This window comes from Ambystoma mexicanum, chromosome 12 (assembly GCF_040938575.1).
Source record: "Ambystoma mexicanum isolate Mex_15411 chromosome 12, UKY_AmexF1_1, whole genome shotgun sequence".
Classification (NCBI taxonomy): Eukaryota; Metazoa; Chordata; class Amphibia; order Caudata; family Ambystomatidae; genus Ambystoma; species Ambystoma mexicanum.
In genome coordinates, this window is record NC_090936.1 from 21,912,994 (window position 1) to 21,935,501 (window position 22,508).

The following is a 22,508-nucleotide window of genomic DNA, read 5'->3' on the forward strand; positions in this document are numbered from 1 at the left end:
TCCTCCTTTACACGACAAGAAGAATCCTACCTTTCCTCTCCTCCACCCACAAAACACTTACAATCGTCGCCCTCATCGGGTCAAGAATCGACTACATGAACAGCCTCTATTTTGGGATGCCAGAATACCTCATGAAGAAACTACAACACATCCAAAACAATGTGCATAACACACAGGGCAATCAGCGGACAGAGAGCAAAATTCCTACATAAGAAAATAATCTACAAGCCAACGAGAGTCCTCAGATCAAGCAACGAAATGCACCTGGAACAAAAACCGTACCTCAAAAAAACTAGGAGGGCCCTTCTTCTCCCACCTGGCTGCAAAAACCTGGAACATCCCAAAAGGATTAAGAAATACCAAAGACCACCTACAATTCAGAAAACTACTAAAAACCTAAATCAATCAAATAGGAAACACAAAGAACAGGATGACAGATTCTAGGATGACATTTCCGGTCAACTGATTGGCCCCTTCTTGATTGGTTGTTAGTTTTAGCTCCTCCTTATTGGACAGGAGATAAACTGCCTCCATCATCCTTAATGTCCAGCTATGTGGATTACAATGGATGCCTCGGCATCGGTGCCATTTTGGATCTGCAAAGGGGGTTTACTTCTAGCACAGCAATCCACCAATCGGGAAGCCATAAAACCATCTGCCCCCCTAATTTGTTGAAATATCTGCGCGCCAAAAGGGAGACAAAAAACAGCAAAAGTTAATTTCACTTTAGCAGCGAAACGTGTGTGGGGGGGGGGGTGTCCCATTGGCGAATTTGAGTTTTAGGTGATTTTTTTTCAAATGATCCTTTGCTAGTAAATATCGGCCGCCACAAACCCTAGAAAAAAACATCAGTACGGGCAGTACGGCGGTTGTGCAGATTACCAATGGACGTGTGTATTGGCCTCTGCCCTGCAAAACAAAGAAAGGCAGCTGGCAGAGTGCTTTCTTGTATTGAGTGATTATAGGGGATTGGGCGGGCATGAGTGCTTCTGTAAGGGTCGGCGCTTCTTGTAGGGTGTGTGCAGGGGCAGGGAGAAAGCTGAGACTTGCTTTATACAGACGCTGCCTACAACTAAGAAAGCTACTGTGGGTAAGACAACACGACGGTAGAGAGGGATGACCCTGGGCTCGTTACTGCTGCCGCTGACTATTTCAACACTGGCTTCTCAAACGAAACCAATAAATAAAAAATGAAAAATGAATGGCCAAATTGAAACTGGGAAGCAAGTGCCCTTTGCAGCTTCTCGAGGGGCAGCAGAAATCCCGAACTCTGCACAACAGCTCTCTGGCAAGTTGTAGATTTGCAGCAGCAGCAGGTGATTCCAATGCCGACCACTTGATGGCAGTATCGGCCTAGACACCGGCGCATCCACGGGGACGAAGATTACTGCAGACACATTGCACAAGTTATTTTAAAAAAATCCTCTGCCAATGGTTGAGAGGAGCAGTCCATGCACTGAGTATCTCCACTGTGTCGCCCACTTCCCAGGTCCGCGGACAGTGGTGCACATTTTTGCACTGGTGGTTGCTGGCCTGCTCTGCAAAAATCTGGGTTTCCAACACTTTACAGTTCCACGGTCGATTCCGCCCCCGCTTCTGAGCGCTTTAATATCTGCCCTTATCTCCATTTAATCAGGCTCAATTCAAGAGCCACCTTTCTTGAGTTCTCCTGTCTGTGTGGTCCGGGTACACGGCCACCCTTTGGTCATGCGACGGTTCCCTATTCACGGTGTAACTGGGCGCTCTCCCTACTCCACATGCTTATATCATGGCTGAGCACGCATGAATCAGAGGGGGGGGCGCCCTTACTAGTATAATGGCCATCAGGGATGATCACACTTTTCCGGAATCCGTCCTAGAGCCTAGAGAGGTCTGTTCAGCCCAGGAGTGCGTCCCACCAGGCCAATACTGACAGAGCCGTGAGGCGCCTGGAGGCGTACAGTGTGGGCGCTGCAGAGGTCCGTCCCATCCGTGGCCGTGCCCTGCGCTGGGAGAAGCAGAATTTAGATGCACTTTGGCCCTGGGGTACAGGTACACCCCTTTGCCTAGCCGTGAAAAGGATGGCCTTAGGCATTGGCAGTGTGAGTTTGTCCAGAAACGAGGGCAGATACGAGCATTTTAATTTGGGTGATTTAGAGGGTGGTTTTTAAAGACCGTTGGACCAGAAGCCTATAGGAACTAGGGACCCTCTATAGTGAAAAATAATAAGCGGTGGCCTCAGGCCACCTAAAATAGTGATCCACAGCCCCCCAGTGCAGGAATGCACTTACAGCACACTTAACAAGTCTCTGCCCTCTTCCGGGCACCCTCCTCTAAAACTCCAGTTATCCCCAGATGTGGCAACAAACGCCCAAACCTATAGTATAGGGTGGCAGGGTGAGCAAGTACCTGGGCCCGGAGGACAGAGGGTGGCCAGGTGCACGGTGCCAAGGGAGAACAGATCAACAGGGGAGAAGGGGAGCGAAGGCAGAAGCAAAGAGGAAGGTCTTGAGGTGCTTCCGGAACCCGAGATGGTTCTCCTCAAGTTTTAGAGTAGCAGGGAGGCTGTTCCAGAGGGAGGCCCCAGCCGAAGACAGACATCTACCTCCAGCTCGTTTCTTTGAAAAACAACTTAGCCTGAGGGAGTAGAGGTAGAGGAGCAAAGAGCTCGAGGGGGGAGGTATTTGTGGAGGGATAGCTGCAGGTATTTTGGCCCCAGGCCCCAGAAAGCCTTGTGGACAATGCAGAGGGTTTTGAATGTAATCCTTGCATCCACTGGGAGCCAATTTAGAGATTTCAGGGCTGGAAAGATACGGTCCCAGGGCTTGAGGCCAGGACAAGTCTCGCACTCCTGTTCTGGATTAGTTGCAGAGGGCGGAGTGTAGAGGCAGGCAGATTTAGAAAGAGGCTGTTACAATAGTCCAACCTAGAGAGAACCAGAGCTTGGGAGACCATGAGCTTCTGGGCGAAGGAGAGAAAAGGCAGAGTACCTCTGAGGAGGTGCAGTAGGAAGTTTGACTTTTTAGAGACCTCAGAGAGGTGGGCAGAGAAGGAACATGTGTGGAGTCAAAGATGACCTCAGGTTCTTAGCCTCGCAGGTGGGGGTAGGAGGAGGGCCAAGGAAAGCCGGCCAGAGAGTGAGGGGAAAGGATGGTGAAGGTGTGCCGATGAGGAGGATCTCCGTCTTGCTGGCATTCAGACAAAGATCATTGGCGGCACACCAATCTTGAATGGCAGTTAGGCAATCAGAGATGAGAGAGGGAGAGGAGGTGGCCGAGGGCAGCCTGAAAATGAGTTGAGTGTCGTCAGCGTAGCACTGGAAATTTTAGCAGAAAAGGGCAATGCAGTGGGTGAGAGTTGTCAGGTATTGGTTGAAAAGCCAGGGCAAGAGGTAAGACCCCTGGGGAACACCACAGGTAGAGAGGGAGACAGATGATAGGAAGGACCCAAGTTGGACCTGGGAGGGTCGATCAGAGAGGAAGGAGGTCAGCCAGGAGAGAGCCTGATAAGTGATACCCAGTTTATCACGGAGACGGTTGAGCAGGATGGTATGGTTGACTGTGTCGAAGGCAGAAGAGAGATCGAGTAGGATGAGGACAGAGGGAACGTTAGAGTCAAGGTTGGAGATCAGATCTTCACGGATGTTCAGGAGAGCAGTTTCTGTGCTGCTTGAAGCTCTGAAACCAGACTGGTGGTCATGGAGACAACCAACAGAATCAGAATGAAGGTTAAGCTGAGAGATGGCCAGCTTTTCCAGGAGTTTGCCCAGAAAGGGAGTAATGGAAATTGGGCGATAGTTAGCTGGACAAGAAGGATCAGCTGTGGGTTTCCTGAGAAGAGGATGCACAAGGGAGTGCTTCAGAGGGGAGGGGAAGGATGCTGAGGCGTGGAGTGGTTGCAAAAATCAGCAAGGGCAGGAGCCAGGGTGTCAATGTGGTCCTTGATGGTTTTAAAGGAACTGGGATGAACCTGTTTTGACAAGGCTTTCATAGATCGGACTTGTCTAGTGACCTCATCAGGGGAGAAAAGACGAAAGGACGAGAAGGAGGGTGTGGGTGGGTGAAGGAGGGTCAGCAAGCACAGAGGGAGAGGGGAGAGGAGAAGGAGAGGGGGAGAGGGTGGACAGGATGTCCTGGATTTTTGAGATAAAGTGGGAGGCAAGGGAATTGAAGAGAGCCTGGGAGGCAAGAGGAGGGGTAAAGACTGCAGCAGGGTTGGCCAGCTCCTTGCAGATTTTAAAGAGTTCGGCCGAGTTGTTAGATGCCGCAGAGACACGAGCTTGAATGTGGACTCTCTTCTTGGTGAGGACAGAGAGTCGGTATTGCCTTTGGAGCAGGCGGCAGGCCAGTTTGTCAGAGGATGAGAACAAGAAGCATGCCCTTTCCTCTCAGCCGCCCTACACTTATGTTTAAGTGTAGCTAGGTCAGAGTCATTCCAAGAATTACACTTGGCTTTGGACGTCAAACGCATCCTCATGACAGGGGCAAGAGCATCAAGAGTATCAGAAATTGAAGAGTAGAGCACAGACAGGGCTGTGTCTGGATGTGAGACAGCCTGAGGTGGTTCTGAAGGTGGCGGTGAAAGCCTCAACTGACACACGCTTTATGGGCTGGATGTCCGAGAAGGTAGGTGGCAATTTTTTATTTTTATTTATTTATTTATTACATTTGTTACTCTCCCAGACTCTGGGGTATCACGGCGAAGATGTAGGTGAGTTATCTCATTATTATACAATGTTGCAGTTACAAAAAATACAAATTTTTCTACTTCGGTTACAAGAGATCATATAGTCCGATTACTTATACCATATTCCAATTGGACAGGGAGCAATTCACATTTTGTTTCAACACTATTTGCAGTTCTGCGGGCGACCCCTCGCAGTGTAGTTGGTCATGGGGGGGTGGGACTTAAGCGGTTAATATTTATTGAATAACCAGGTTTTCAGTGCTTTTTTGAATTTTAGTAATGTTGGGGTATGCTTGGCCTGGGGGGAAGAGAGGGAGCGATGAGAGGAGAGAAGGGAATGATCGCTCCAGGAGAGAGGAGTGGTCAGAGTGGTGGAGAGGGGGAGGTCAGAGGAGATCAAGACGTTGAGTGTGTGCCCTGCAGAGTGAGTCGGGCCAGACGGGAGGATGGACAGAGACAGGGAGTTGCAGAGGTCATGGAAGGGTACAGAGGAGGAACAAGGAGAGTCTAAATGGATATTGAGGTCACAGAGGAGGAGTTGAGTGGTAGAGGCCAGGAGGGTGTGGGGGGAGGAGAGGCCCGCCCACTCAGAGAGAAATGAGGTGATTTGACCAGGAGGCCGGTAGATGGTAGCCACAGTAAGAGAATGGGTAGGAGAAAGAGAGAGAGCCTACATACAAGGCATTCAAAAGAGGAGTAGGTCTGAGTGGGAATGATAGAGGTAGGAATCCACTCAGGAAAGATCAGGGCTATCCACCACCCCCTCCCCCCACACACTGGACCGGGAGGATCTGGGTGCGGAGAGGATCTTGTAGCCATCAGGGAGGAGATTGTCAAAGGTTGTGACAGAGCTGGCCGTGAACCATGACGGTAAGACCAAGGACATCAAGGTCTAATTCTTCAATGAGGTGGCAGATGTCAGAGGAGTGTTTGACAGCAGAGCGAGAGTTTAGAGTGGCAAGATGGAGAAGGTTGCCGGCCTTAAAGTCCTTCTGGGGAGGGGTACAGATCAGAGGTACACCCTGCGGAGGTGAAGAAGGAGCCAGAGGTGGGGCAGAGGAGGAGAGTAGAGAGGGCAAGGTAGCCAAGGGGGAAGAGGACAGCACAGCAGGAGATGAAAGGAAATTGATGAGGCGAGGGAAACGCCTGTCAAAGAGGAGGAGATTGGCCTGAGGGCCTTAGACCATGTCGGTGCCTTTAAGGTAGACATTAATGATGACTTTAGAGGAGTCAAAGGAAGCCATGAGAACTTCCCAGCGAGTGCCACCATTAATGGGAGAGGAGGAGACAGGACAGAGCAAAGAGATCATATGAGGAGTCCATAGATCTGGCAAAGGAACGACAAAGAGGATGTCGGTGAGGGTCTGTATGGGGGAAGCATTGGAGTAGGTGTCGGCGATAGGAAGACCAGGGTTGGAGGCCAAGATATCCTTTTTGAACTTCTTCCGACCAGACTTAGTGGGAAGGGTAGAAAATGGGGAAGCAGATGGAAAAGATAGAAGACGCAGAAAGCGCCAGGGGTGGAAGCAAGGAGAGGATGGAGATACTGGGAGGGCTAAGGCAGGTAGGTGTTGACAAAAGAGAGTGGTGAGGTCACTGGGCTGGTAAGTTACAGAGAATCAATAGTATCCAAGCAAAATACAGAGAATTTAGCATGATAGGAAACCTACCAATATGGGGCAGGTTGAAGACTATGAAAAGGAATGCACTACCCAGGCTTGCACATGCTCCCAAATACTTGTGCCTGTGTCCTTTTTATATCTCCAAAAAGGTGCTTGATTTGCAATTTGCAATGTCATATTCAGAAGGAGCCGAGTAGAAACTGCATCTAGGGCGCAGGTGTTCGAATAAAAACATGCTAAAGACTGGAGACGCCAATCTTTACGGAAGAAGAGAGATTATTGGAAAAGGTGGGTTTTTAGCTTCTTTCTGAATAGAGGCAGGGAATTTATTTTGCAAAGTTCGGCGGACAACAAACTCCATACTCAGGGGTCGCTAATGGAAAAAGGTCTGTCACCGCGAGAAACACATCGAGAAGAGCGAATGGTCAAGAGATTTTGATCCCTTGAGTGCAGGAGGCAAGTCGGATGATCGGGACATATTTTAAAGGCAAGGTAACTGGGGGCCATGGCATGAATACACTTAAACCTCAAACACAGGATCGTAAAAAGAATCCTCTGCTGGACTGGCAGCCAATGAAGGTTTCTACGATATTGTTCAATTGCTGCAGATCTGCGTAGGACATAAGACGATAAAGACGTTGAATCGCAGCATTCTGAACAACCTGCAGGTTGTGTATCTGGCCAGGTGGGATGCCAGAGGGCATTACAGTAGTGCAATCGAGTTATTTCTCACCAACATGTTCGGATCTGGCAACGACGGCCAAAATATCTATTGACTAGTTGTAAACACACTCCAAGAATGGAGGTCTTTCTTGGAGTGTTGGACTCAAAATAACTGGTTGCACTTTTGCCATTTTTTGTATGCTGTAAAATGTGCACATTTATAAAAACCCTTTATAGGTTTGGCATCCTGTTTGGGAGAACATTAGGGCATAACAGTGTTATTATGTGAATATTGCAAAGAAGCTTAGTACTTGTCTAAAGTGGTATCTGAGTCCAGCTGTTAAAGATGTTGGTGTTTCTTTAAAGTTTTAAAGATCATGAAACTTTGCCGGATCTTTAATAAAACGTTATCTGTTTTTGTCATTAGAGATCCAAACCTTTCTTTTTAAGTCAGATGCCAATAACTTTTATGGTTGGCTTTCTCAATATTATCTGCTTTATACCTTCTTTTTAAAACCTTATTTTTGCCTGTCCATCAAAAACAGTGGTTTCAATAGTTTGTTCTTATTTCTTTTTAAATTTGTATCACTTTTCAATATGGAATACTTTGCAAGTTAAAATCAAAATTTTACATTTCAAGCATTGGTTCAGGATTTCTTCTCATAAAAGCATACACAACAAGGTCAGCTTTACTTCCACAAATCAAAATGAATTAAAATAAAAACATGGATAGTAACAACCAGAATACATAGGCACTCTATATATTTCTGTGAAATAACTGCCAGAGTACATACTAGTGCAAATAAGGCTGAAAAATGATGCAAAAGCAAATGTTGTGTTGAGGTGTTAAGGGAAAAACGTTCATAAATTGTTGATATGTAGATAAGTAAACTCCTCCAGGTGTCATTAAATGGTCAACAGTAAAGGGATTTCTGATGGTCAAGCTTTACTTATAAACGTCTGCAGTCCCCAACTCACTGGTCGATCTGGAACCAACCAAATATTTGTTTTAAAAAGAGCCTGCCTACATTCGTTCAAACTTCTAGATATTGACAAAGATAGTAGGGTGCTTTCTTCTAATCAATACATACTATTGACTTATAATTAAAAAGGTGTATAAGGGTCTCAATTATATCAGACAAAAAGGACATTGGCAATCTATTCGGACCATTCCTCCATCATAGATGAAATTCAAAGACTACTAAATCTGGCTTCTCTTGGATAGAAACACTGACATAATTTAGCATATCCACCCTGTTTAAAGATTGAGCTGAGCCTTGTTGGGGGTGGGATATAAAATAAGTTTGGAGACTCGGTTCTCCCAATTCTACATAGTCCCGTTTTAGCCTGAATTGTTCCTAAGTTTAATTGTTATGGAAAACATTTCACATTTGTGGGACTTTGACGAAGACAACTAAACCAAGAGTGATGTAATTGCAGGCCTTTGACTAATTAATGTAACCCATTAAATTCAAGTTTAAGTGTCACTGTTTAACAAATCCCCTTCTATGCCGGGTGTTAACAAGAGTGTATTGTAATAATATAGATCTTTTCTAGCAGACTCATTTAGAGATTAGCAGACAGAGGATCAAATACGCCCCATAACAGTTCTAGTCTAAAAAGTTGGTTATCCAAGGTAAACAAATTGTTGCTCACAGTTATGTTTCACATGTCCAGAAGTATTTGGGACTTTGAAAACGTGAACATTTGTTATTTAAGAAAAAGTGCATTTGCAGCTATTTTTGTGCCTGGTTTATATTTGTGCCGAGTGAAGTAACGGGTACGGTTGCTGGTTGCCTTTTAATCTTGTAAATTTTGAATAAAGTATCCTTGGTGCCTTAAATATAGGCATTGGAGACCCAAGGTGCCAGGCAGTGATATACAGTTTTGTGAAGATGCTCAATTGTAGGCCTGTACCATTGGTGGTCGGCATTGTTGGGGATCAGTGCCATGTTATGCATATTTTCAGCTACAAATCCTCAGTAGCTATAGTTTGCTGCTAGCTTTAAAGACATATTTATTTGTCTGCTGATAGTAAGCATGAAGAATTCCATCCACCGGTTTAATCTTTAATGAGTCGTAATTGCTTAATGAGGCTCATATTTAAGTAATACATAACAATTTCCCATATTAGTTCCGAATTAGTTGGTTTGATATAGTCATGTATATTCCATTGGGATTTTATTCAGCACATTCTCTGCTTCCCTGATTTTTATGCCGGAGTGGCATTTAACAGTTGAATGAGGCCAATGTCCTTCTCCTGTAAAATAAGATATTTTGTGTAATTTTTTTCATCTATGTATATTTGGTCTTCATGTAAAGATTTCTCGATACCGCTATGTCATCAATAAATCGAAAAAACACCACACAGGCAGCTATTTCTCAAAACGTGCACTAACACCGGTCCTCCAGTGGAAGAGGAACAGCCACTTTTCGGGGTTAGGCACGTTCAACTAAACCAATCTGGCGCAGTGCAGGACATCCACCCACGTCAACACGCAATTCTTAATTCATATCACAGTAAAATTCCAACCTGATTTGCTCCAGTTTACCCATTTACCTTCAACTCTCCCTTCGTAAATACCTTCCACACAAGCTCTTCGCTCCTACACCTCCAACTCCCTCAGGGTCAGTCGCTTCTCCAAGCAACGAGCTGGGGGTACATCTCTTTCCTTGGCTGGAGCCTCCCTCTGGAACAGCCTCCCTGCCACTCTGAAACTTGAGGAGAACCATCTCCAGTTCCGGAAGCACCTCAAGACCTTCCTCTTTGATTTTGCCTTTGCTCTTCCTCTTCTGTGCTGATCTGTCTGCTTCGGGCTCTGTGCACCTGGCTACCCTCTGATTTCGGGCCCGGATCCCTGCCCACCCAACCACACACCCGCACTGCCTCCTGGCAAGCCTTGCACTTAGGTCTGTATCTTTAACCCTACAGTCCCCTTAGCTGCACTTATCAGGCACCCCCTGTCAGCGTATTGAACCTTGTACTTGCCAACCTACTGTTGCACTAATAATTTTTGTTTTTATCCCTTGCTCTGCACTTTCCACCTCTTCCGTCTCCCTTGTACTTTCCCCCTTCCTTCTCCCCTGCACTTGCGCATTCTCAACGTCACTTGGCCTATTAAGATCGCCGATTTGTCCTCCCTTGTTCCCCTCCCTTGCCTCATTGTGCTCTGAAACACGTATGTATGAGCGCGATGCAAATAAAATATCATATCATATCATTTGCAATAATCTTGCTAGAGTGCAAAAGGGACCCAAACACAAATGAACAGACCTTTAACCTGTGAAATCGAACAATGTCCCCAATCTTGGATATTTTTGGAAGGGCGTCACAGTTTCCGTTAAAAATATTGCAGGTCAATTTGACATCAGACGGATCCACAATTGTTACCGCTGAACAATAATCTGAGAAAAAGATTAAAACAAAAAGATTAATAGAGCATTCCAGCATGTAGGGGAAGAGTGAACAACAACGTAACTGACTACGTATTGATGCAACTGGCCCTCTGTCCCAAAGGTCACCTCCAGTTACAGTACATTGAGTATTAGCTTCTTTCTAACCAGCCACACTTAAGAGTATTACCGCCCAAAATCCAAGCAGGGAGGGATCAATAAGATTCTTCACAATATGTAATGAGAAACAGAGGGGTTAAAAAAAATAAACACCTCAGGAAAGACTGAATGTAAAGAGAGGGACGATATACAAGTGATGACAAGAGTGTGAGAAAGTACCTGAAGGGAAGATGTTATGATTAAAGAACCACAGAAATACGAAAGCCAAGACTATTCTAGAAGAATTATAAGAATTGATCTCAAATACTATGCAAGGGGATTATGTCGAGAAAGACTGTAAATAAAAGCTTGTTGAAAGATAAAGGAAAAGATCAGACGAAGAGAAGACATGCTCTTGGTCAATTTAAGTTAGTTTAATACAGTGGTACGGTCAGATAGAGTTGCTTTAGAGCAAGGACACTTTACTTTGGACTTCCTGAGAGCTGACAAGCACCTTTAGTTTCCTTAGATAAGTGGGGAATTCCGTTTAATGATAGCGAAACGTAGGCCTATTTCCTATAAGTTTAATAAAGGTGTTGAATCATGTCCTCAGCATTTCCGGCTCCTTCTTCCGACCCACCACAGAGCCAATATGGTGACAAACACGAATGTACTGTCAACTGTGAAGGCATCATGAAGCAAGACACAGACAACAGATTCTGAATTAAAACAAAATACTTTATTAACTTAAATGGCATGATGGAAAAAGGACTAACTTGCCCTATGCCAAGATGGGATTTTCCTACCTTAATGAAACTAAGGAAAGCTAAAGTCAAAGAGTTCAACTTAAGAATGCGTCCAAAACCTGTACTTTCCCTCACAGCTAATGTATACAATGTGTAGGGATGTCACCAACAAAAAGAAACAGTGTCAAAGTTCTGAGCTTCTTCCAGCTCGTGGCTTCCTTTCAGCTCCCTTCCCCAAGTATAAAACAGTTCCAGCAAAAAGTCTCAAATGTACCTCTCTTGAGTCCAGGATGATAAAGTTGTAACCATGACTCAGGGTTCCCTTCCCAAGTTCCAAGTAACACAGTTCCAAGTACCAGGACCCTTAAGACTCCGGCCTCAAGTCAATAAATGTCTCAAGTCTCAGGGTTCCCTTCCCCAAGACTACCTTCAGTATCATAAAGATATTCTTTAGTCTTCTTAGGATTCACTTGCACCCTCTTTTATGATTGGTTTTCATCTAAGTATCTTAGGTTAATCTTCAGGGCTCCAATGTATTCAGCTTCCAATGCATATTGTTGTTATATGTAGGCGTCACACCATTTGTTATTCAATATGCCTCTTGTGGTTCAGTGTTAAAGTTCCATTCAGCATACAATGATTTTACTTGGATTCAGAGTTCCGTTCACTTTTAAACTCAATAAGTAACAGTTCTGCTTATTTGTCAAGTTTTTATTCAGTTCGGTATTCAATAGACCTAGGTTGCATTTGTAACTTGCTTTCAGTTCAACCCATTGTTTAATACTCCTTTAATTTGCTTTAAAAGAAATGACCAGCAGTCGGAAACTTTTGATAACGTGTTTCCACAAACACGCGACCACTCCGATACAAAGTATTCCTCTAGAATATGAAAGTTGAAGGGTTCCTCAATTGCTAGAAATTCACCGGTCGGTTTCACAGGCTTGCCAGCAGTGCAGGTCACTCGGCTTTCTGCTTTCCACATCAGGGTCAGAACTCCTGCCCCTCAGACACTGCTGTGTCAACCTCTGAACACAGGGGAACAAGCATCTTGAACACAAGGGAAAGGGACAGCCCCTCTACATGTCTCCCTTCACAGCGTTCAGTCTGCTCCACGGAGCCCCAGCTCCCACGCCACGCTTCCATAGACCGCTTCTCTCGGCACCCTCAGCATCTCAGCGTGCTTCTCAAAAAGGATTCCCTGCTGCTGCTCTCGTCGCTCCTTACACAGGTCTCCCTGTTGCCCCCTATTCTGCTGGGCTGGGCTCATTTTATACACCAGCAGCCCCTTGACAGGCTGCAGGTGTGGGTGTCTAATTAGCCTTGCCTGGCCACAAAGGGACATGCCTGACCCTCCCAGCTCCTAGCAGGCATCTTCCTCGTCCCAGTATCAGAGTGGAAAAAGAGTAGTCGTCACTGCTCTTAGTTGTCTCTATTTCGTCCCAGTGCTGTCAACTGTCATATATGGAGAAATGCGGGGAACTGGCTTATACCAGCCCATGAAGGTTGGGGAAGGGTTGTGTTGGTTGTTAATAGGGAAAAAGGGATACCACTCCTCGCACAAAAGGTACCCCACTCCCACTCCCCAAAGATCCTCCACCCAGGTGATCCTCCCTCGCTTCTCCACCTCTAGGGCCGGGATCCAAGAGCGATGGCCTTACTCTGGCGACCTGAGCAGAGGATACAAGGGGGATAGGAGTGAGAACACCCTCAGGTTTCTCACACAAGCCTCATGCACACCTTTACAAAGCACTTTCCAATGAAAGTTCATTTCTCTGGCACTTCGTCTTGGGGCATCTAAGCAATTGTCTTAAGTAAGTAAAAGTTGGTATGTGTCTTTCCACTGCTTCAAAAACAAACTTTGACAAATCCATCAGTTTGTGAGTTAGTATAAATATTAAACAAACACTTGACAGCTATTACCATCGTGCCCCTAGGGTGGTAACATTATTTGCTCTAGCAATCATGATATGAGGGGTTTAGACATCCTATACTAGGCACAGCAGTCAAAGGTCCAAGCACACACCAGAGATTGTCAACAAATGCAACCATTCACATCAAAGGCTCTTCATATAATTGAACATTCCCCTCCGACACACTGACAATACCAACCCACACACTGATGCCACTAAATGAACAATATGCACATGCCTAACCCAAACAACACATATACACTTAACACGCGATGCACATATAAAACAATGCACAAGCTCACAGGGAGTACTAAACTAAATGCCAATTTCTTCATTTTACTCATATGAATTAACTCAGTCAGAAAAGGGCACCACCTTGATGAAATAAACTCAATTGTTGATCTCATGCAACTTTTACTCATTTTCAAATTTGAATATTCTCATTACTTTATTATACATGAAAGCAAAATCAAATTAAATAATCTTTCAATAAATTCCTTCTTGACAACACACGTTTCAATCCTTAGATCTTCCTCATGACTATACAAATCATAAATAAATATGAAAAGGTATACATTTCTATAAATTCTTAATTCTTATACTTAACAAAATTCACTCTACAGTAACTCAGATATTCACACACTTTTCTTGCTAATAACATTGTTAGTATCTGTTCTACATTGTGAACATTCTAATCACAAAAAGCGAGCAATTTACACAGTCAAATTGATATTTGCAATTTTCACAAATTCATTTAGATCATGTATAAAATACGATACCTTTGCCACTTTAAAATGTTTTGGGTTCCCCTCTCATCCTTTCCATCGATCTATTTATGATTTGGTCCCTTATCTACAGCCAGAAAGTCGATGCATAGTATTATGAAGTTACATTTATATTAGTAATACCTTCTTATTTGTTCCTTATTGTAATTTCTTTTAAATTTACTCATCAAATACATTTCACCTTATTCTGATCAATTTCTTGCCCCAAGTTCTTGCTTTTCAGCTGTTAAGATAGAGTTTAAAAAAAAGGTTTTTTGTAATTTGTGCTTCCATACACTAGTGTTTCCTACTTTTAGTTTGAGCAAATAATACTACTTCGAAATTCGAGCATTGTAGCTTTCAGCTCCCGTCCTCTTTACAAGGACAAGCTGCACTCACTTTTGCAATGCATCTATCCAACCTGACCTACGTAAATGCGTGTTGTCCAACATGGCGTCCTTGTGCATGTATCATTTATTTATTTATTTGTTTGCTTGCTTGTTAGGCGCTCATACAATAAGAACATACTGTTTCAATGCGCCCACAGGGCAGGGAGGGATGGAGAGAGGGAAATACATTAAACATTACAATATAACATTTAAGAGGAGAGGAGGGAGAAGGAGGGGGACAAACCTACTATGCCTTGCGAGTAATTCAGAACGTGCAGTGCAGAAAGGAAGAGGGTATAGGGGGTAAGTGCTGGGGGTATCTAGTCAATTCATCTTAACCCATTCCATCTAATACCATTCCATCAAAATGTTTCCATCTAGAAAATGTCCATCTAATGCATGTTTTTGGGGGTAACAGGTTAATTTCTGTTCTGGTGCATTTTAAATGGTAATAAACGGGGGTTTGGGGTGGGGGGCCCCCCAAACAAAAAAATAAAAAAATGCATTAGATGCCCATTTTTTAGATGGAAAAATGTCAAGGGAATGACATTAGATGCAATGGTTTTACATGAAATGACCATAAACCGTGCTGGGGAGTCCGAGTCCATGGGTGGACCATGGACCAAGTGCCAGAATGTTGAGTGCTACACGGCCTGGGCCACGGGAGGTGTAGGTGCGAGTCTCCAGAGCGGAGGGTGTGCAGATGCAAAGTGCTATGGAAAGACAGGAGCTGGGAGGAATTGGTGTGGAAGGTCAAGGCCCTGACGATGCATAAGGGTCAAGTACAGTGATCCAGCAACTGTGAGATTAGCAGAGGAGAGAAGGAGAAGGAAAAGAGGAAAGTCTTAAGGAGCTTCCGGAATTTGAGAAGATCCTGCTCAAGGCACAGGGAGAGGCCATTCCAAAGGAGGGAGTCTGCAGAGGAAAGTGAACGACCCCCCGCCCTCTGCTTAGCAAAACGCTTTACACACAATGAGTTGGTGCCAGAGGAGCAAAGTGGTCTAAGGGGAGAGTATTTAGAGAGATACAGCTGAAGATAGTGTGGTCTTGGGGCCCAGACTGTCTTGTGGATGATGCAGGGGGATTTGAATTTAATCCGTGCAGCAACCGGGAGCGAGTGAAGACTTTTTAGTGCAGGAGATGTGTGTCACTGGGTTTGAGGCCAAGGACAAGTCTTGCTGCCCTATTCTGGATAAGCTGGAGGGGCCGCAGAGTGGAAGAAGGTAGGTTCAGGAGGAGGATGTTGCAGTGGTCAAGTCTAGACAGAACAAGGGCTTGAGTAACAATGAGCCTCTGAGGGAAAGAGAGAAAAGGTAGAATTCCTTTGAGAAGGAAGAACTGATAGTTGGACCTTTTGGCAATGTCTTGAGAGTGAGGGTGGAAGGCAAGGGAGGAGTCGAAGATGACTCTGAGGTTTTTGCCTTCAGTTGAAGGCGCAGGGGGCAAGCCCAAAGAGAAAGGCAAGAGAGAAGGAGGAGGGAGCAGGGGTCCCAATGGGAAGGATCTCAGTTTTACAGGCATTGAGGCAAAGATCGTTGGAGGCGCACCAGGACTGGATCGTCAGGGATGATGGAGGGTGCAAGAGGGTCAGCATCGAGTCTGAAGAAGACATGTGCATAATTTGTTTAACACTGGAAGTTGGAGGAGAAAGAGGAGATGAGGCGTGGAAGGAGAGCAAGGTAGATGTTAAAAAGCCAGGAGGAGAGTATGGAGTCCTAAGGGACACCACAGGTGGAGATGGCAGTAGAAGAAGAGAAGGGGCCCAGGATGACTTGAGAGAAGTAGTTAGTGAGGAAAGAGGACCGCCAATCCAGTGCCCATTCCGAGATACCAAGTGTATCGTGGAGCCTTTGTTTGAGGATGGAATGGTTAACTGTGTCACATGCAGAGGAAAGATCCAGAAGGGTAAGGACACCTCGGGAGTTGGAGTCCAGAGATGAGAGCAGTTCTTCACAGGTGTTCAGAAGAGCAGTTTCCGTGCCTCTGGATGCTCGGAATCCAGATTGATGGCCGTGGAGGCCGCCAACAGGTTCAGTGTGAGAGTTAAGCTGGGGCAAAGCCAGCTTCTCAAGTAGCGTCCCCAGGAAGTGGGTGATGGAGATCGGGCGACAGCTGGCAGGGCAGATAGTGCCAGAGGATGTTTTTTTCAGGAGCGGCGGCACCAGGGAGTGCTTAAGGGAGGCGGGGAAAGATCCAGTGATAAAGGTGTGATTGCGGAAATCAGCGAGAGCAGAGGCAAGAGAGCCAATGTTATCCTATTTGGTCCCGGATGAGCAGGGAGAGATCTGTTTAGAAGAGACCTTCATGGAGCGGACACCTCTGGTGACTTCTTCGGATGTGACAGAAGAGAAGGAGGAGGGTGGGGGGAGAAGTGTGGTGGGGGAGTGGGAAGGGATGTGAGGGAGAGTAGGGAGGGAGGTTAGAATGTCTTGAGTTTTGGTGGCAAAGTGTGAGGCCAGTGCATTGCAGAGGACCTGGGAAGGAGAAGGGGAGGGGGAGACTGCAGTGGGGTTGGCTAGTTCCCAGCAGAGTTTGAAAAGTTCAGCTGTGTTATTGGATGCGCCAGAAACTCCTGCCTGAATGTGTGATGACGCCATCTCACGTCGTAACATGACGTCATTATGTAATCTTATGTTTTAATTTTTTGTATTGTATTCTCTCTTTTTCACATTTGTAAGTTAAACTCACAAACCCAAGTTTTGTTTTCACGCAATTTCAGAAACAACATCCTTCACTTACCTGTGTTAACCGCAATGACGTACTCTCACGTGGTGTCCCCATCATGTAATTTTGTTTTAAGTGTTCATTTACTCATACTAAATAATGTTTTAAACAAATACATAAAAGGCATAATTCATATATAAATGAAACCCAGAGTGGCATTCCACTTCTGCACCATTATTTCTCTACATTCTGTTGCTATTTATGTGGGATTGACTTCTCGGCTTTGTATACTTTCAATTCCTATGAAAGAATAATATTTTATAAATAAATCGGACCATACTGGGTAATTTTCCAAAATGTATATTTTTCTTTCCTCTTGGATTCTAAATGCTCATCAATGGTTACTCGCTTTCATATTCTATATCGTGGTTACCAAATAACCGTATACATTCATATACTGTGACAACCCTTCAGATGGCGTCACTACTCCCAGAATGGAGTCCCTTTCTATGAGGCTAGGGTGTTGAGGCTACTAACCGATAGTCCCCATAGGGGTGGTTTAATGCGGGAGGGCTTCATGGGGAGGGACTCCCCCTCTGAATCATCTGGGGTACAGCCCATTGAATGCTGGCCCGCCCTGACACACTCAAGTTGCCCCAATGTTCAGAACCACTACATTGAGAGCAGATCTATGTATGTATTAGGACGAGAAAGAGCAGAGGAGACATGAAGGTCATTGACTGTGCTGGTACAGATACAAGGTGTCCCTGAGGAGACATGAGGGTTAAGTTAATAGAGACAATGGACTTTTGCAATCTGCATGGGAAGAACTGGATACAATGTATAAAACGGAACAAAGGGATATAAAAAATGTCAAGCCCATGCCTGTCAAACCCTGCCGGGTCTAGCTGCAGGTGTGGAGGCAAACTAGCGCGAGAAATCCAGGCGCTGCCGAATGACTAGAGGAGAGAGGACGCCGGTGAAGGTCTGTGAGAGCCCTCTATGTGCTCTGCAAGAGCGAGCCCAGGCAGAAGGCCAAGCAAGAGAGTGGAGCCGCAGAAAAAAGACGTGGGAAGTACCATGCAGCCGACAAAGCAACATCAGTGAACCAGAAGAGTTGGAGAGAAGACCTGCGGTCCCAGGAAGTCCCAGTGACCTACCATGATCCCACACAAGACAACAGAAAGTACGGGAGACCTGAAGGGCACGCTAGTGTAGAAGGGAGGCTGGGTCATAAAGATCTCCCTCACCTCAGTAGTGGGAAGCCCACTACATGATATAACTAGAGCATTAGAGGATATCTTCCCTGTCCCAGTGGGAAAGGGCAAACCACTGACCACCAGAGAAGGGGCTGGGACCCCAACAAGATTTGGGACTTTGCTAACAACAAACCAGAGTGGCAAAGTGTACATGAGGCTGAAAGCAGTGAGAAAGAACTGTGCCAGGCCATACCAGGAGAAGGGAGGCATTCTCTTGGTCCTGAGCTGAGAGTTGGCTGGAGACACCAGGGAAAGGGAGTCATTCCCCCTGATTTTATTGGAAACTATATAGATCTGTACCAGGAAAAGGGAGCCATTCTCCTGGACGTGAAATTGTATAAAGACTGGGTGAAATCCACAAGCCAGAGGAAGGGAGTCATTCCCCTGGCATTTTTGTTGTGACAGAACATTCTTTTGGACACTATCTGAGGAGAAGGGAGCCATCCTCCTAAAGAAGGAACTTTCTGTTAATTTATCCTTTAGTTCTAGTGTGAGGGATAGAAGTAGGTTGTGACACAGGACAGTGAAGAATAAATGATGGACATTCTGACAGGACCCTTTTAGTATTAGTTTTGAGGCAGGGAAACCCCTCTTAGAAGATAGGGATAGTGAGGACCTTTTCTAAACACTAATAAATGTCTATAACCAAAACCATGCCATCTTTGTGTCAGCTTCCTTCTTCGACACCCTTACAATACCACTTATTCAATCCGGCTATACTAATAATTTGTTTACAGGGAATATAATCGTTTGTGCAATATTTTCTGGTTTCTTTTTCCTAAATGTACCCCTATAGCTACTAACATGCTTTACGTTTCTAATATGTAATACGTACATCATTCATTTCTACTAGATTATCTCAACATACTATAATCTTTATTACTTATGAGTTGGTCACAAAAGCTATACTATTTTGCCTATCGCTTTCATAGCTGTCCCTTTGGGTGCACAATTTATAATTATTCCTAATTTTCCAATTTATCATCAAATTCCCTATTATCTGTGATTTACACTGTCCCTATAGAAGGGCATTCTGCATGATACAATACCTTCAAGTTTGCTGTATTTTTCTTTATATATTTTACAGGGTATCAACGATGGAAGCGGACACAAAGGTGGCATTGTGGTAGCTAAAAACCTTTATTTATCGTAAAAAGACCCTCACTATCCCTATCTTCTAAGAGCGGTTTTCCCTGCCTCAAACTAATACTAAAGGAGCTGTCAGAATGTCGGTCAAAATCAACTCCACCGTCCTGTCACAACCTTCCTCCATCCTTTACAATAATGACTAATGCAACAGAAAGTTCCTTCTCCAGGGGAAAAACTCCCTTCTCCTGGTACTTGGGCGGTGTTAAAAATAAAAAGGTCTCTTGCAAACGGATGCCAGGGGGAATGACTCCCTTCCCCTGGCTTACGGCTCCAACAAAGCCCTTGCAAAACTCCACTCTCTGGACCAAGAGAAGGACTACCTTCTCCTGTTATTGGTCAACACACTACAATACAGTTCACAATAAGGCCAGGGGGAATGACTCCCTTCCCCTGGCATCTCTGGACTCTATTCAAAGGGGCTTCCGTTTCTTCTCCAGGAGAAGGACTCTCTTCTTCTGGTGTTGGAAAGTTCTTTTCCGTATCTTTCAACTTGATGCTTATTTTGTCACTCGTCCACGGTATTAGCAAAATCCCAAATCCTTCTGTGGGTTTCAGTGGACCTCTCTGCCACTGTCGGTCTTGCTGGCATTGGGGTCCGAGACCATTTCCCTGTCACTGCTGTGAGGATACTTTCCTTGGTTGCTCAGTTCACTCATGATGGGGTCCCAGATCATTCTCTAGTGGTCATCAGACATATCTCTGCCACTGCAATGATGAAGTTATCCTTGGATGCTTAGCTCAGTTATATTGGGGTCCCAATATACTGCTGGCAGTGTGCTTATTAATGACAATGCGATGAGGAAGTTCTCCTCAGATGCTTGTTTGCAATTGTTAGGGTCCTCGACCTATCTCTCTTCCAGCCCGTGCCCACTCTGGGTCTCATATACCTCCGATTACCTTCTTTGGGAATTTGGTACACCACCAGGAGTTCCTGGGACTTTGGTCCACCTCTCAGACTCTTTAGGCTTCTTTCTTCGGCTTCCAAAACACAGCAGCAGCTCCGTGCTCTGCTGCACTGCTCGGCTCCCCTTTCCTGCTTCGTGCTTGGGACCGCTTTAGCTGGAACCACAGAAAAATCCCTCAGCGATTTGCCAGCTTCTGCAGCTCGTCTGTCTCTCCGGTCCGCCAACATGGTTTGAAAATCTCACTGGTTTCCACACCTGTTGCCTCTCCCTGCGAGGGCTTCACAGGTTGGTTAATCCACCATCTCTTCTTATACATTGTTTTTAGTTTATAAAGTTTTATTTTATTCAGATCCAAATTACAAAACCAAAAGTTTCAAAATATGACAATAAAACAATTTATCAATAATGTAACATTTGAAATACGGTCTATAACACAGCATAGTAATGTAAGATAAGAAAACAAAAACGCCAAACCAGAGTTGTGTCATAAGAATCCGTACAAGAAAATTGCATAAACATGTGCATAAAAAATGAGGTATAATGAAAGGAGGGAGAAAGGTGGAATAAAACGTGTTTGAACATAGTGCCTTCTGTTTATAAACATAAAGCAACAGTAATACAATCAACGTAATCAGCATAGATTAGACATTAATTTAGTTCAAATAGTTAACAAAGAGTTGCCATTGTTTGTGAAATTTGGAGGAGAGAGATGGCGAGTTGACAACACATTTCTCCATTCTATGTGCATCACACCTATTGTTCCACAAATCCTTTAATAGACATTTTAGTAACATTTTCCAATTGGATGTAATAAAGTGGATTGTAGGAACAATAAATAGATCAAAAATGATGAAGAGAGTTTACATTTCTCCTGCATTAAAGGATAAACTACCTAACAGGATGTTAGTTAGATTTAAAGGAATAGAAATCTTAAAGATGCACTAAAGGAAACTCCATATTTGGATCCAAAAGGATTCACCAAAGAGCATTAAAAAACATACGAGTGAAAGACCCAGTTGCTGAGTGACAAGACCAGCATAAATCATCATCAGACATCTTGGAAATAAAAGGTTTCTTAGGAGTAATAAAGGCCCTATGCGTGAAGTAATACAGAGTTTGGGTTAAATTCGCAGAGACAGATATCATCTTAATCTTAGTCCAAATCATAGAACACATTTCATCCTCAAAATGAGTTCCACAGTGTTGTTCCCACTGCAATTCAGATGACCATTTAATATTAGGAGGCTTCTTTCCCTTTAAAATTTTGTAGAAATTAGAAGCTTTAAAGATCTCAAGGGATTCCATGAAGCGTAATCTAATAGGATCGACAACCAATTTATAGATATCATTTCTGCTCATGGTGCCAAAACATTCATTTATTATGTTAAGATATTGACTAGGGGGAAATCTTGGTTGTGACAATTTGGTTTTAAATTCCTCTGCAGTGAGGATATTGCCTCCTATAATTATCTGATTAATACATTTTATTAATCCAAGCTTTCCAACAAATAGGTCTATCATTTATAGTAATGTTTTATTACACCATATGAAAGGTGAAAATGCTTTGGGGGGGGCGTAATTAACACTGGGTATTTTTCAACTATCAAACAAGTAGGTACATTTATGTTTTCATTAGGGGAAAAACAATTTTTGGCTTGCTTAAAAACAAAGGCTCTATGATAGTTCTTAAAGTCGGGGAAACCTACACCACCACAAGCATATGAGTTTTTAACTTTACTACATGCAATTCGTTCACCTCTTCTTACGACCCCAAAAGAAATCAATAGCAATCTTGTTAATAGACTTAAAAAATATTACTGGTGTGAAGATCATTTTGATGGTCTCCAATCTTCCCCACCATGATAGGAATAACTGGGCCCATAAGGCAACGGATTCACGTAACTTCAGATGCAAGCTTAGCAGATTTATCTTAATCATTTGAGAAAGAGAGGAAGCAGTTGACAACCCCATATATTTAATAGAGACTGGACACCAGCTAAGGCCTAAACGAGTCCAATCTTGCTTTATACAGTAAACATTAAGTGGAAGCATCTCAGATCTGTCTTTTTTTAACTTATACCCTGAAAAAAAGGAAGAAAACAAATCAATTGCATCTGATAAATGAGTGTTGCGCTCGGATTTTCTAAAAAAGATTACATCGTCGACATATGCAGCCAGTTTGAATTCAAAAATTCCCACAATTAATACCTACAATATCTTTAAATGAATTTATTCTAATAGGGGCTCAAGGGCCAAAACAAATATGGGACAAAGGACAAC

The 22,508-nt window shown here is 44.2% G+C and overlaps 1 protein-coding gene across 1 annotated transcript in view; it reads right to left on the reverse strand.

Annotated features, from left to right (window-relative positions):
- POT1 (protection of telomeres 1) overlaps positions 1–22,508 on the reverse strand; it is a 386,188-nt gene that overhangs the window by 168,649 nt on the left and 195,031 nt on the right. Inside the window, exon 7 of the mRNA XM_069627840.1 lies at positions 10,225–10,355. Within this exon, the coding sequence (XP_069483941.1) occupies positions 10,225–10,355 (131 nt within the window). The remainder of the gene's footprint in view (positions 1–10,224; positions 10,356–22,508) is intronic.